At 42.4% G+C, this 15,291-nt stretch overlaps 1 protein-coding gene across 1 annotated transcript in view; it reads left to right on the forward strand.

The window, feature by feature from the left end:
* Nucleotides 1-965: 965 nt before the first annotated feature.
* Nucleotides 966-15,291, forward strand: part of LOC139424002 (alpha-1,6-mannosylglycoprotein 6-beta-N-acetylglucosaminyltransferase B-like) — a 68,127-nt gene continuing 53,801 nt past the window's right edge. Inside the window, exons 1-2 of the mRNA XM_071175676.1 lie at nucleotides 966-1,396; nucleotides 3,086-3,198. Coding sequence (XP_071031777.1) covers nucleotides 1,329-1,396; nucleotides 3,086-3,198 — 181 coding nt within the window. The 5' untranslated portion in view covers nucleotides 966-1,328. The remainder of the gene's footprint in view (nucleotides 1,397-3,085; nucleotides 3,199-15,291) is intronic.

The following is a 15,291-nucleotide window of genomic DNA, read 5'->3' on the forward strand; positions in this document are numbered from 1 at the left end:
CATCTATCTCTCCTCCAGTTTTCAGGTCTCATATCATTAGTTATCATATTATATATAAAACATTTTCACTAGGTTACAAAACGCCAGAGGGAGGATAGAGGATACATTGTGGAAAGGTGAGATCATTCAACTTTGTGAGTAACTTCTGCCCATTGTTACCTAGCTATATATTAGAATAGTAGAGTAGATTATTAGCAATTGGATTCATAGAATGGGCCAAAGCAGGCTAGTCTAACAGGTGCAAACTCTTCACTGATGCAAACTCGTCAGGTCCTAGTCCTACCAGTCACACTGCAGCTGTCATAAGACACTTTCTTTGAGTGTCCTCACATTCAGACCATTGAGTGCTGCTGTTGATACACTCACCAAAAAAAGAAATGTCCTCTCACTGTCAGCTGCGTTATTTACAATGAAGATCTGTGAAGTTATTTGGATATATATATATTTTACGAATTATCTTTGAAAGACAGGGTCCTGAAAAAGGGACGTTTCTTTTTTTGCTGAGTTTATGTCTGCTCAGCTGCTGACGGCAAAGGGAACTGGCCATGGTGCTGAAAGTAAAAAAGTAGGCCAAGGCGTCAACGGATGTGAAAAAATCTGGTATGTAAATTTAAAGTAAATTATACTGTCCAAAGACTAAACATGTATTTTGTTATTGAATAGCTTGTGTGCCTTTAAATGAAAACTGTAAGAACTAGGCTATCTATGATGTTGGCTTTCTATTCTAGAGACTAATTTACTGCTATTTTGATTTAGGCTTCTGTGCAGGGCTGACTGGGACATTTTTATGAAAACAGGAGTCATTTGTCCTGCAATACTGAAACTTTTGATTGTATGTATCACTCGTTAGATGGCGCTGCACTGAAGACAGTTCTAGGCTACTTGCACAATCTGAAAATACACCGCCAGAAAGCGACACGTTGTGTGCTCACTGGTGAGCAATGGACTTTTACGCTCGATAACTCTGCTACCCTTTTCCCAACTTGAAACACATACACGTTTACCATGTTAACATGGAGAGGAGTGAACAATATTACTTGTGTTTTTCCAACAGAACGACTAGGACTCCGGAGTCAGGGTTAATTTACGGACTAATTTAAACTCAGCGGAAGCAAACTATTCTATGCAGCTGGGTAAGCGGAGTGTATTCCTGCCGAACTTTACTAAACCAAGCACGTGCAGTATTGGTTATCCGATTCCGAAGTCGATGTATCGATATTTTTAAAGCTCTATTAATTCACAATGACTATATTTATGTTTGCGCTTAGGACACTTTGTGAAATATACACAATGTTTGGGGCTCTTTGCGTTTTCTCCTTCTCCGGAAAATGAGTGCTGTGAACACAGACTATTCAACTATGGTGAGAAGATGTCTTCTGACGTTCAAACCATTCAGGTAAGCATTTACATGTAGGCTACTGTTCTAGTGGTCTCGATGTACAGGCAGTGTTCTCTCTCTGTGTAGCCTAAGTCTGAAATTGAGTTGAAAAAAAAAATGTGTTACCCTTATGAAAATGAGAACGTCATGAGTAGACTACAACAAACTCACAGTGGTCAGGTTGCCTTGACAGGAGTACACACCTGTGATGTCATAGAGGTGTGAAAATGGATCTGTCATGTCAGAAACATGTTATGACAACCTCATAAATGCAAGGAGTAGGCTAATGGCATAACAGGTCAAGGTGCATTGCAGATAGTGCACAACAAGACTGAATATGAACTACATATTTCTACAGTAGTTTGCCTGTATTTTCCCCTGTACACAGAATGACATGCATGTACCTACCTATACAGTAGGCCTATGCACTTGACACTTGAATCAATATAGATCAGTGCATTGTTTCAGAGCTCTTGGGCATACTCTGATCACTATGGTAAACCTGAACTCTGCCAGCACTCTAAAGGCAGTTAGGCTTGTGTCTACTGTGAATGAATTCATGTGTGTAGAATGTTGTTCATTGACATGCAAGCACACAAAGGAACAGATCAGCTGACAGTAGGTGATATCAACTAGTTATGTGTATTTCTGAATACACTGGTTTTAGCTTTCATGAGCACAAAACTCAGCTCTTCACCATTAGCCCAAATATTGGACAGTGATGAAGTGTGACATCGCTCTTAGGCAGTAAGAGTATAATATTTCCTCTGAATTAAATGAAGCTCTCTTTTTAAGGGCTACCCTTAGGATGAGAAGAAAGAAAGCATATCATACCCCGTGTTAAATGAGCAGCAAGTGATGTGAGCTGTGGTGTGTGATATGTAAATCTAGCTCTCCATCCAGCAGCTCTCCTCTGGAGGAATGGACCGGAATGGTTTCAAATATTTCAACATTTGCATGAGCATTTCTCAGTGGATCACTTTTTTTCACGCAAGGGTGTCATCTACAGTTTGAAAGGCATCTGTTATGAGCATTCATTTCCACCCACCATTCTGAACATTTGAACATGTCTACAGGGATTGTGGTTGCAGTCACACATATGCAACTGTAATCCTTAATGTTATACTTTTTCAGTTGACTTTTCATACATTGTGTAGTACACAAGACCCATGTACTGTATGTAATATGCCATTATCCTTTGTCCACAACCAGATGACATAGGTAGATTAGTTAAGTATGATGATTGATTGATAATTAATCCATCTCTAGTCTCGACAATTGGATTCTCTGCACTCTGTTAAATGGCAGGAAATGCAGTGATGGGATCAAAACACTAAGTGAAACCTAAGTGGACTCAAAAAAACTAAGTAAAATCATTTGTTTTCATGATGCCGTCAGCTCCCATTTGCCGAGCTATACGAGGTGCACCTGACTACCCCCATGAAAAGAATTGCAACGCATTAGACCAATGGCCATCGAATTCAAACTTGTCATCTTTAAGTTTCTTTGTTATTTTGCATCATCTTCTTGTGCCCCATTCTTTTTGTACTGTACAGCTCTTTTGCTTTCATTTTGACAGTTGACCCCCCCCCCCTCTTCTCTTCTCCCCTGCCTTAACTCCCTCGTTTTTCTCTTATTGTTCCCCCTGAGTTCTAACCCTGAGTCTTGCTCTCTGTCTCCTGGCTGCCCTGGTCCCTGTCCCTGCAGGATCTTTGTGGCGGGGATCGGCTTCTTCAGCCTGTGCTTCCTAATGACCTCCCTGGGGGGGCAGTTCTCGGCCAAGCGACCCGGAGACACTCCCTTCACCATGCGGGCCGAAGGTAAGCTCCAGAAAACAAGACATTACAGCATCTCTCTCTCTCTCGGTAAAGCCTGGCAGCCTCTGACTACATACGTTCTCTGCACACAATAAACACGGATGAACATGCCGAGTGCAGCAGAAGCCCTTGATTGCAGGCAGCCGGCTGACAGACCTCATCAGTCTGCTGCTCACCAGGTGGGGGTTAGGGGGGCTGGGGAGATGATGTGGGTCTTGTTACCCTCCCCTCACCTCCCTGTAGTCTTGCTAAGATGTCACCCCCTCCAGGTCTTTAGTATTCACCCTAGTCAGTGTTCCGTGCTCTGGGAAAGCAGGCTCTTAAATTTCGAAGCAGGTTATCTGTGTTTGTGCTATGTGCCCCTGCATTTATATCACAGTGCACAGATTATTTAGAAGAGTCAATGTTAGCTTGGGTACTGTTGCCTCTCAGCTTTATTACAGCCTGACACTCTGCCCTATGAGGATGAGACAGTGTCAATGTGGGCATTATCAGGTGACATAACCACCCAACAGAACAATAGAAAGTCAAGAGAACTCTATTCCTGTGCCTTGTTGTTTTACAGATGATTTGCTTTATGGTTTGTTCAGCAGTGATGCATGCTTGTAGACTAAAATGCTGCTGCAGTGCAGTGATAATACACAGTACAGTAGGAATCTCTAGTGACAGCTTATTTGTCTGTGTGAAAGCCTGATCTAAAGCAGAATCCCTCTCTGTCCTCCAAACTGTGGATAAAATCCATAAGTGATGGATAATCTTCATATAATGTAATCCTCCGTGCTGCACGCCAAACCCAGCAGAGAGAGAGAGAGGGAGAGGGACGTGGGCACGCAGGCAGGCAGAGGAAGGCTGGAACGCAGCCTGATAAATTAACCACTCACAGGCTGCAGTCTGGGGAAGGCATTTGGCCCTCAGCTCATTAAACACTGCCTGCTACCCAACCAGGGAAAGCCTTGCTAAGTAAACTCTGAGCTTCTGTGTGTGTGTGTATTGAATGGGAAGGATGGAGGTCAGTGTTCATTGGAGCAGCACCAGGATAGTAGACATCAAGTCAGCTACTTCTGGCCCCAGGGGTGACACAGAGAGCCTGTTGACTGTGCGATCTGCTTTAGTGATGAGGATCTTTTAGTGCACCCGCGCACACACACAATTTGTGTTTTGCAAGAGGGAGGAAAAAGGCTAGGGGCCAAGTAAATGGGGGATATTTTTACATATTAGACCAACTGAGCATAGAAATATATCCCAGATTGACTGTGACGGTAATAATTTAGTAGAGCTCATGAACGGACCCATAGTTGATAGAGGAGGAGTTTAGATGTAGATGGAGAGGAAGTATAGAAATGAGGAAACCCAACAGACTGGTTTCTAACGTAGGGAAGAGAAGGTTGCTTGATGAAAGGCGTTCCCCAGTGAACAGTTCACTCTCCCCCAGCAGTTTGTTTTTATAATGGAACACACTTGCAATGCAACCACAGGATAAAGCCTAAAAAAAACAGTGTTAGGACAGTCTACTGTCTACTGTTTTCTGTTCATTATAGACAATACAGTCATTAGAGGCAGCCGGAGCCTATCATAACATGTTGTCCATAATGTTCTTTCAGAGAAGACTAAATAAAATTTGAGTAGATACAGTATACTACTATACAATAAATGATGCTGCTGTAGGCTAGTGGGAGGACTACAAATCAATGAATCGTTTGTAGATTCTGCCCAGATCCTGTCTGTATAGTATCCAACTATGCAAGCTTTGATGCTATTTACATTGGATGATCTGTTTGTCTAGGGCTTTATGGGCTTGTTGTGTGGACAGGGAGAGAATTAGCAGGCATACCGGCTCTGTTGTAGGATTCTCCCTGGTCGGATTAGTGACCACACCGGGGATATACACAAAGTTATACAGAATTGATACCCAACAATGAAATAGAAAAGATTCCTAAGGTTTCATACAGACAGTTTGAATTTGCATTTCAGTTACCTCCACTTATTGATATGTATCAATTCAGACTTGTCTGAGTCAACATCAATACCAATCAATATATTGTAGCCTATTCTCAGTGACTGCTGTTGCTCTATTCTTATTAATAGTACAATATTGTACTATTTGCTTTTTCTGTCCCGTTGCTTCACCTGGCTACACCCAGTAGGCCACTGAAATAATGTCTGTATAAACGTTTACCCCATTATTGGTGCAGGTTAACATTTTTGGGGGTGAGTCTTGTCCGTGATGCAGAACTGAGTGATATCCACTAGATGTGCCAGCTGCAAAGTCAACATGAGCTATATTGTAAAAATGAATGAAAACAAAATGTAGGTTAGTGTTAGGCATTAGGCTTAGCAGTGTGGTTGGGGTTGTATGACTTTGTGGCTGGGCCAGCTAGTGACCACTGAGCAGAGCTGCCTCCAGCACATGAGTCATCCCAATAAATGCTCTCCTGCATTATGCAGGTGGTCTTTCATGGAATGCGAAACTAATGATGTGGTGGGGGACTATTTCCTGGAAAGGACGAAGGCATGAAATTGGGAAACGCTTGATCCTCTCTATCTTAAAGGCTGCAGAGGTGTTCCAGGGGCTTCTAATAATGTCTTTGAAGCCCTCCCTCACGGATACCCCTTTTTCCATAGGGGCTATTAACGTGGCCCTGCCTGGCTGTTGGGTAGATGGAGAAAGGGTAAAGTTAATGAGCTCCAAGATTTGCCCTTGGCAGGCTGATGCTGTTTAAATGGTTGATATACAGTAGTTTGGATGTAAACATATTTTGTCTGTCCCCCCTGTACTGCTGAGAGATGAGAGGCAGAAGTTCCATTGTGCTGTTCTACAGACTCAATCTGAGTAGCTATTCTATCAGACTAGCAATACACACTCAATCAGAGCTAGGTTACAGTACTGTAGCATCCTTTAAGGAACCACCCATTATGAAGCTTCTGTGTGTCTATTCACTCAGTCACTGTAATAGTGTGTTTGTGTACTAGGCCTAAGGTGTTCTCTCAGCAAAATGCCACTGATGGATGTTGGTACACATCTAATTAACAGAAGGAGTCTGGCGCTAATATGGGGCCATGGGAGTAGACTGGCTCACACACGTATTAGGCCCGGAGGCCAAGTGAGGGGTAATAACTCATGAACTCTCACCCCATATGTTGTTTTCCCCTACATCTTGTAACCCATAGTAGGTCATGTATTGAGTCAGAAAACATAGTGGTTGGGCAGGAGCCACTAAGGTGAGGATGAAACAGAGAGAGCTGATGAACTATTTTGCAGGATGTACACGAGTGAAAATGACATCTAATTTGACCTCCATTCAATGTCATGGCTATCTTGTCACAATGTGTTCACATGTTCATTGAAATGCTAATAATGCAGTTAAATCCATCCTCGTGTTAAGACTTTCACTGCAGCTGTGTTCAGTGACGCGTTCATGACAACGATAGACCATGTATTGTGCCGCTCAGCAGTCGTCACTACCTAAAGTAGAGCAATTAACTGAATTCTCAAAGTGAAGACTTGGCTTTTTACTGTACAGGTCTCTAAAAAAACATAGATTGCCTCGGTGAAAGAAAAATGGCACGCTTGAAACAGAGGGCGGTCTTCTCAGAAGTGGTTTTGAAAAAAAGGGAAGAATTGGCCTTTGTTACAGCATGCATGTGTAGTCCCCACGGACAGAGAGACACTGCAGGAGGTCCAGCAGGCTGTACTGAGGTGAGCTGCTGTGACTAAAGAAGACATGAGCTTCCATCAGGGTGGCCAGACAAAGAGACAGATTGGATTTTGTTGGATTTTGATAAGCTCACGACAGCCATGTTGTACAGATCTTTCTCACTCTATTTTCCATGATAGGCAGTGACATTTTGCTGAAGGAAAATACCATGTTTCTACGGGTAGGGAGGCTGCACAAATGTTTTTGATACTTAGCAGATCTGATGGCATCCACCAGGGTAAGAAGGCATGGGGTTCTGCAGAGGAGAGAGGAGAGAGGAGAGAAACCTCAAAGATTTCTCATCTTGAGCAGCTGAAAAGATTTTCAGTCATCTTAATTCTGTGTTGATTGATCAAACCTTCATCAGTCATTAAGGGATTGTCCTTGCGTTCTCACAAACATTATTTCTAGAAGAGAAACGAATATGTAAAATTATAGTGCAAACCTTTTTAAAGTTGTATAACTAACTGGAAGTCAATCTGGATAAGAGCGCCTGCTAAATTACTAAAATGTCAAATTGAAACGTTATGATTAGTTCTCTGGAGTGTTCAAGTGTACAAAACATTAGGAACACCTTCCTAATATTGAGTTGCATCCCTTTTGCCCTCTGAACAGCCTCAATTCGTCAGGGCATGGACTCTACAAGGTGTCAAAATGGTTCCACAGGGATGCTGGCCAATGTTGACTCCAATGCTTCCCACAGTTGTGTCAAGTTGGCTGGATGTCCTTTGGGTGGTGGACCATTGTTGCTACACACAGGGAAAAGTGTGAAAACCCAGCAGCGTTGCAGTTCTTGGCACACTCAAACCAGTGTGCCTGGCACCTACTACCATATCCCGTTCAAAGGCACTTAAATATTTAGTTTTGCCCATTCACCCACTGAATGGCAAACATGAATGCCTAATGCTGAACATAGTAGTCAGTATGTATTGTTTGAAGGAGTGTGTGTGTGAGAGAACTGGATGTGTGTGTGCATTACATTGACTCAGAAGCCTTGTGCAGAGTCCCCGACTCAGCGGTTCCCCTCTTTGTGTTGTTGGTGGGGTCCGATTTCTTATTTACCCTGAAAATACCGGGCCACACGTTCAATCAGAACATAAGAATGGTGGAGGTGGTGGGAGGTCAAATGTGAACTGAATGCTGAATGTAAACATTGTTAGTATCTACATAGAAGCTCCCCATCTAGTTCCACCTTATGTCTGCCATTCATACCAATGAAGAAGACTGGCCTCCAACTTGCTTGTGGTTCTCCTAAAATGTGTTTTGGGTTTGTTTGTGTCTGTGTATATTGTCTGTAGGGGGGGAGGGTTAATAGGAGGAAGAGGCAGGTTTTTAATTGAAGCTGTGGAGAAGCATAGACAGATACATTAGTGCAGATAGTTTCCTCTTTCTGGGCTGTCAGGTGCAATGAGGAGAGAGAGGATAAGTGACAGAGGTTGTCGGCTCTAATAGGTTCTGGTTCTGTCAGCTCCCCCATGGCTGCCGGGTACACTAGAGCAACTCATTCTCAATCAGTCCTCCTGTTAATGAATATTCGTATGAGGAGTGAGAGCAGCAGGGCTAGGGGGAGTGTGAATCTACCAATCTACCAGGTGAGAGGGGGGAGGGACTGACACCCCAAGGGTCCTCAACCAGGAAAACCGCACACACACACACACACACACAGTACTCTTGAGTTTTATGTACCAACATTTCTCAGTTGTACACAACCCTTTGAAAAACTGAAGGCTAATTGTCAATAGGGATATGCATAAATGTAATGTTTTATGCGGAAACCACCAACAATTCAATACAGGGTCAGGTATGTGTGTCTGTCTGTGCATGTTATAGATTTTATTGATATTTGTCACTTTTTTGCTACTTTAGGTAGCATTAGTCGGCTGTACCTGTGCTAAAACCTGTATTTTTCATCTTATAGCTTGTTCTCCATCTTCTTTTAAACAGTGAGCCACCATGTCTTCAGCACTTTTATTTCCCTGACTGATCACAACTCATTTTCTCATGATCTCTCTCTCTCTGCAGTAGACCAGAGGAGGCTGGTGGGAGGAGCTATAGGAGGACAGGCTCATTGTAAAGACTAGGATGGAATTATTGGAATGGTATCAAACATAAAACATCTGGAAACAACGTTGGACTCTGTACCCTTTGTTCCATTCCAGCCATTAAAATGAGTCTGTCCTCCTAAAGCTACTCCCACCAGCCTCCTCTGCAGCAGACATGTAATGGGCATTATGTTTGGAACATCAAATCACAATAAAATCGCAAGTATCAAATCACAATTGTGGTGGTTATTTCTTTATTATCAAATGAGGAGAGAGAAACTTATCACACAAGTCAGAGTTCTACTTAGTCTTTATTCACTTATTAATAAGGAAAGCAGGTCAGACACACACAAGTGAATGATGTGAGTGATCTGCAATAACGATGGCTGGTCGACGAACCACCCCTAGATGATTTTTCGAGAGCCCAGACACAAAGGATACAACTATCTTCTATAGTAAAGATACTCCCCCTTAGTCTACACTACAAAAGATGTGTGGAATGGGTCACAAGGTTAGGATTCGTATGAAATAAATGAATAATTCACAGCAGACAGTATCTGCTGTAAAGACTGTTCTCATTGTGTGGAAACCAGGATCTTGCCCCCAAAACAAGGTTCACCTCATCATTATCCATACCGGAGCCATCTCTCTCTCTCTCTCTCTCCAGTCAGACCAGTGCATTCTCCCTCACATGAGTGGAATGTGGCTTGTTTATCACCTAAGGCATCGTAAATCTACTGTCAGCACTAAGCCCCAGAGGTCCACTTTCAGTTCACAGACACAATAGAGTTCTAACAACTCTATTCTGTTGCATAAAACAACCATTTGATGCAATAACAGTATTATAACATAATCTTGTAATTTTGCTCTCACACAGTACATATACTGTAGAATCGTGAGATTTACAATACATATCGTATCGGGACCTAAGTATGGTGATAATATCATACCATGAAGTCCCTGGCAGTTCCCAACCCTAAACTATCACTTTCTTTTTCTCATCCTACTCTCTCTCTCCTCAACAGCAGTCCTTTTCCCTCTACTCCCCCCTCACCTGGATCTCATCACACACACCAAACAGGCACACAGACACACACACACCAGACAGATACACACACACACACACACACACACACACCAGACAGACACACACACACACACACACACACACACACCAGACAGACACACACACACACACACCAGACACACACACACACCAGACAGACACACACACACACACTTTACACACACACACACACCAGACACACACACACACACACACACACACACACACACACACACACACACACACACACACTTTACACACACACACACACCAGACAGACACACACACACACCAGACAGACAGACAGACACACACACACCAGACAGACACACACCAGACAGACACACACCAGACAGACACACAGACATACACACACACACTTAGCCATCTAGTACACATACTTGGCAGGTATTGATTTCGTCTCACGATTAAGTCATGAATTTACTTAATCAGTCCAAACAAATACCCGCGGTTTAAAGAACAAATGAGTGATTTTCACAAGGCTAATAAAACCATCATCTGGATGTTGGAGCGAGTGTGTCTGCAGGATTAGCGCAGTGTGATGAGACACAATACAGAGCCATCCCTCTGTGATGCTGCTGGAGTGTCAGCCCAAGTCCACACCCACCACAGGAGGCTGAGGAAAGGATGCCCACAGACAGCCACAGTAGCAAAGGCAACACAGAGGTTGACATTAGGCAAAACATGGCATGGCAAACACAAGCATTAAACTGTATCATGTATGTGAAGCCTTACTGGATTACAGTGTACTGTATGCACACACAGGGCATGGATGATGCTTTACTGTTGTGTTTTCTATCTTTTGCCAAATGTCCGTTGATAGATTTTGTTTAAATTGACTAGATTTCATGATCCACGCCACAAACATTTTGATGTGCATTACTGCCCAAAAACTAGGAGAATGACTGCTCACAATTATGTTAGCTCGCAATGACGCATAGCATGTCTCGTGCTCTTGTAGTTTCCTGCAGTCAAATGACCAAATCGCCCTCTAGTGGCTTCACAAGTGGAATGTTATTCATATTTGCCAGAATTCTATAATTAATAAACAAAAACTGTTGCTCTATTTCAGTCTTCTGTGATATCAAGTGTAATATTGGGATGCAAACTCAAAATGTTGTCACGGCCGTCGTTGGAAGTGGACCAAAGTGCAGCGTGGTGAGCGGACCTTTTTCTTTTTATTAGAATGACGCCAGCAAGAAACAAAATGAACAACCGTGAAGCTTACCGGGCTATAGTGCCACTAACAAAAGTCAACTACCCACACTGAAAGGAGGGTAAGAAGGGCTGCCTAAGGATGATTCCCAATCAGAGACAACGATAGACAGCTGTCAGTGATTGAGAACCATACCCGACCAAAACATAAAAATAAAGAAAGAATGCCCACCCTACATCACACCCTGACCTAACCAAATAGAGAAATAAAAGGTCAGGGCGTGACAATGTTATACATTTCAACTCTATATCTGTGACATGGTACATACAGGTGTCTTCTTTTTTTAAGCCCATAACCATCTGTGTGAGGTGTATACTTTTTGTTTCAAAGTAGATTTGTTTTAAGACTACCAAGAAACACTCTGTGTGACCCTGATTTAGCCCACTGCAGTAAAAGGTTAATATTATTTTCAGAAAGAAGTACACAGGCTCTTACAGTGCTTCGCAGAGAGGGACATGTTCTTTTCTGAAAAGGTCTGGATGAAACGCAAAATAATAACTTATGTGGGAGTGCCCTTTGGCAAGGCTTTCATCTATCTGAACACTTGTATTTCAATCTAAATTACATGCGGCTCAGATTCAGATCTAACAGTGTCCAGGCAGTAAGAGCTCTCAGCTAAATTAATCTTAGCTGGAGTGATCAATAAACCAATTTGGAATTTGATTAGTACTATGGCATTATATTGCCAACCAGGGCAATATTCACTTCACACCATTGAGTCATACATGCCTTATTAACCCACTGGGAGCCCTTCTGGTTCCTGAACTTATTATCTGTCCTCACCTCAGAGGCTCTGATGACGGGCTGCAGGAACCCGTTGTAGTTCAGACGCCAGACTCTCAGGACCTATAACGTTAATATGTGTCCCTACTAAAAGTCAACGAGAGAGCAGACAATTAGTAACTGTTCATGCAAAGCTGCTCGGAAAAGTACCACACTTTTTAATTCTTCCTATGAACAGATGTTTCTCATCCTAGCTGGCAAGAAACATAACACAGTGTTATGAACAGTGTTCTTTTTCCCATAGTTCAGCGAGCCATAAAAAAATAAAAAATAGAGTGGAAGTCTGTTTGCTGTCCATCTATGTGACCAGTTCAAACCAGTGGTGGAGGCACAATGACTGTGAAATGAGACTAGCCGACCAGTGCTCTGCTCTCAGCTTGCTACGGTATGGCTATCTAATTTGAATTTGTTCATAAAATCGATTGTGTTGTGGCACTTACAAAATAGAGTTGTTAAAGGAGATTAGTTCTTGTTAAATGGGCCCTTTATTAACCAGTAGATGAGGAATGACATGGCAACGGCCCACATTAGCACACAGATACTATCGGCAAACCGGCTGCTGAAACCACTAACAGCGCAGGACTTGGTGAAAACACATTAGCCCGTTCACCTCCAGGGGATAGGCTAGTCGCTGGAGCAATACATAGAGGTAGCTGATGAACAATAGATTGCGAACATATATCAAATAATTTTTAAAATGTACTGCGTGGGAGGGGTGTTAGTTTCCATAATGATGATTTATGGGCGAGACGTGTGAGAAACGTCATTATTGTGAAGCTACGTTCCAGTTCCACCTAGACTCATATCCCAGGGGCAGTGTTTAGCCTCCATGCGGCAGGGAGAGCCTCCGTGGAACGTGGCACCTGCTTTATAGCCTCAACTCTGGTTGAGAGACCGTCTCTGTAAGCCTCATGCTCCCCTGTTGAACAAATGCATCAATAGAATTGCTCTTGATGTTGAAAATTATGAATGACTTCTACATCATTTTTTGCTATTGTTGAATTATTTCAATCCCTAGCATTTCTGTAGGGCGAGGATATGCTGTATTTCAGCATTCTATAACAGTTATTACCAGGAAAATAAGGGAGATGTTCTTTTGAAGTGTTTCTGTACATTACAGATCTCCCTCTCTCTCCTTTGAGTCATGATTTTGCCAAACTGGTCCAGTCTGGGGATTTCATTTAAATGGACGTACAGTTGAAGTCGGAAGTTTACATACACTTAGGTTGGAGTCATTACTCGTTTTTCAACCACTCCACAAATTTCTTGTTAACAAACTATAGTTTTGTCAAGTCGGTTAGGACATCTACTTTGTGCATGACACAAGTAATTTTTCCAACAATTGTTTACAGACAGATTATTTCACTAAAAATTCACTGTATCACAATTCCAGTGGGTCAGAAGTTTACATACACTAAGTTGACTGTGCCTTTTAAACAGCTTGGAAAAGTCCAGAAAATTATGTCATGGCTTTGGAAGCTTCTGATAGGCTAATTGACATCATTTGAGTCAATTGGAGGTGGACCTGTGGATGTATTTCAAGGCCTACCTTCAAACTCAGTGCCTCTTTGCTTGACATCAAGGGACAAATCAAAAGAAATCAGCCAAGACCTCCACAATTTTGGTTCATCCTTGGGAGCAAATTCCAAATGCTTGAAGGTACCACGTTCATCTGTACAAACAATAGTACGCAAGTATAAACACCATGGGACCATGCAGCCGTCATACTGCTCAGGAAGGAGACGCGTTCTGTCTCCTAGAGATGAATGTACTTTGGTGCGAAAAGTGCAAATCAATCCCAGAACAACAGCAAAGGACCTTGTGAAGATGCTGGAGGAAACAGATACAAAGTATCGATATCTACACTAAAACGAGTCCTATATTTACATAACCTGAAAGGCCACTCAGCAAGGAAGAAGCCACTGCTCCAAAACCGCCATTAAAAAGCCAGACTACAGTTTGCAACTGCACGTGGGGACAAAGATCATACTTTTTTGGGAGAAATGTCCTCTGACCTGATGAAACAAAAATAGAACTATTTGGCCATAATGACCATCGTTATGTTTGGAGGGAAAAGGGGGAGGCTTGCAAAATGAAGAACATCATCCTAACCATGAAGCACGGGGGTGGCAGCATCATGTTGTGGGCGTGCTTTGCTGCAGGAGGGGCTGGTGCACTTCACGAAATAGATGGCATCATGAGGTAGTAAAATTATGTGGATATATTGAAGCAACATCTCAAGACATCAGTCAGGAAGTTTAAAGCTTGGTCGCAAGTGGGTCTTCCAAATGGACAATGACCCCAAGCATACTTTCAAAGTTGTAGCAAAATGGCTTAAGGACAACAACGTCAAGGTATTGGAGTGGCTATCACAAAGCCCTGACCTCAATCCTATAGAAAATGTGTGGGCAGAACTGAAAAAGCGTGTCCGAGCAAGGAGGCCTACAAACCTGACTCAGTCACACCAGCTCTGTCAGGAGGAATGGGCCAAAATTCACCCAACTTATTGCGGGAAGCTTGTGGAAGGCTACCTGAAACGTTTGATCCAAGTTAAACAATTTAAAGGCAATGCTACCAAATACTAATTGAATGTATGTAAACTTCTGACCCACTGGGAATATGATGAAATAAATAAAAGCTGAAATAAATCATTCTCTCTACTATAATTCTGACATTTCACATTGTTAAAATAAAGTGGTGATCCTAACTGACCTAAGACAGGGCATTTTTACTAGGATTAAACGTCAGAAATTGTGAAAATGTTTAAATGCATTTGGCTAAGGTGTATGTGAACTTCCGAATTCAACTGTATGAACAGCCCCTGCTGTCAGCCTTCGTGAATGAAGAGAAGCCTATCTAGCCTGTTTTATTTATTCACTCTAGACAGGTATGGAAGATGTAACCATGACAGAATGAAAGGAAAACATTTTAGATAAAAGCGTGTCTGTATATTTACACACATGTCACAGGGGCACACTTGTACACACACACACCACACACACACACACCACACACCACACACACACACCGTGAATCTCCAGTGCAGGAAGATCAATTCCATTCTAATCAGTTTCTCCCCTGATTAAGTACTTACTCCTGAGTTTGTTTTGTTGTGTGGTTTAATTTAAAACTGTTTCTTTTTTTCTGACAAAGGTGACTTTCTCTTAGACGGTGACAAATGAAGTCTGACAGTGAAAGCAAGTGAGTCTGCACACAATGCATTTTTAAGAGCCTAATACGCTTGATAAATGACCACATAAAGGTTAAGCTCTA

This window comes from Oncorhynchus clarkii, chromosome 13 (genome assembly GCF_045791955.1).
Source record: "Oncorhynchus clarkii lewisi isolate Uvic-CL-2024 chromosome 13, UVic_Ocla_1.0, whole genome shotgun sequence".
Taxonomy (NCBI): domain Eukaryota; kingdom Metazoa; phylum Chordata; class Actinopteri; order Salmoniformes; family Salmonidae; genus Oncorhynchus; species Oncorhynchus clarkii.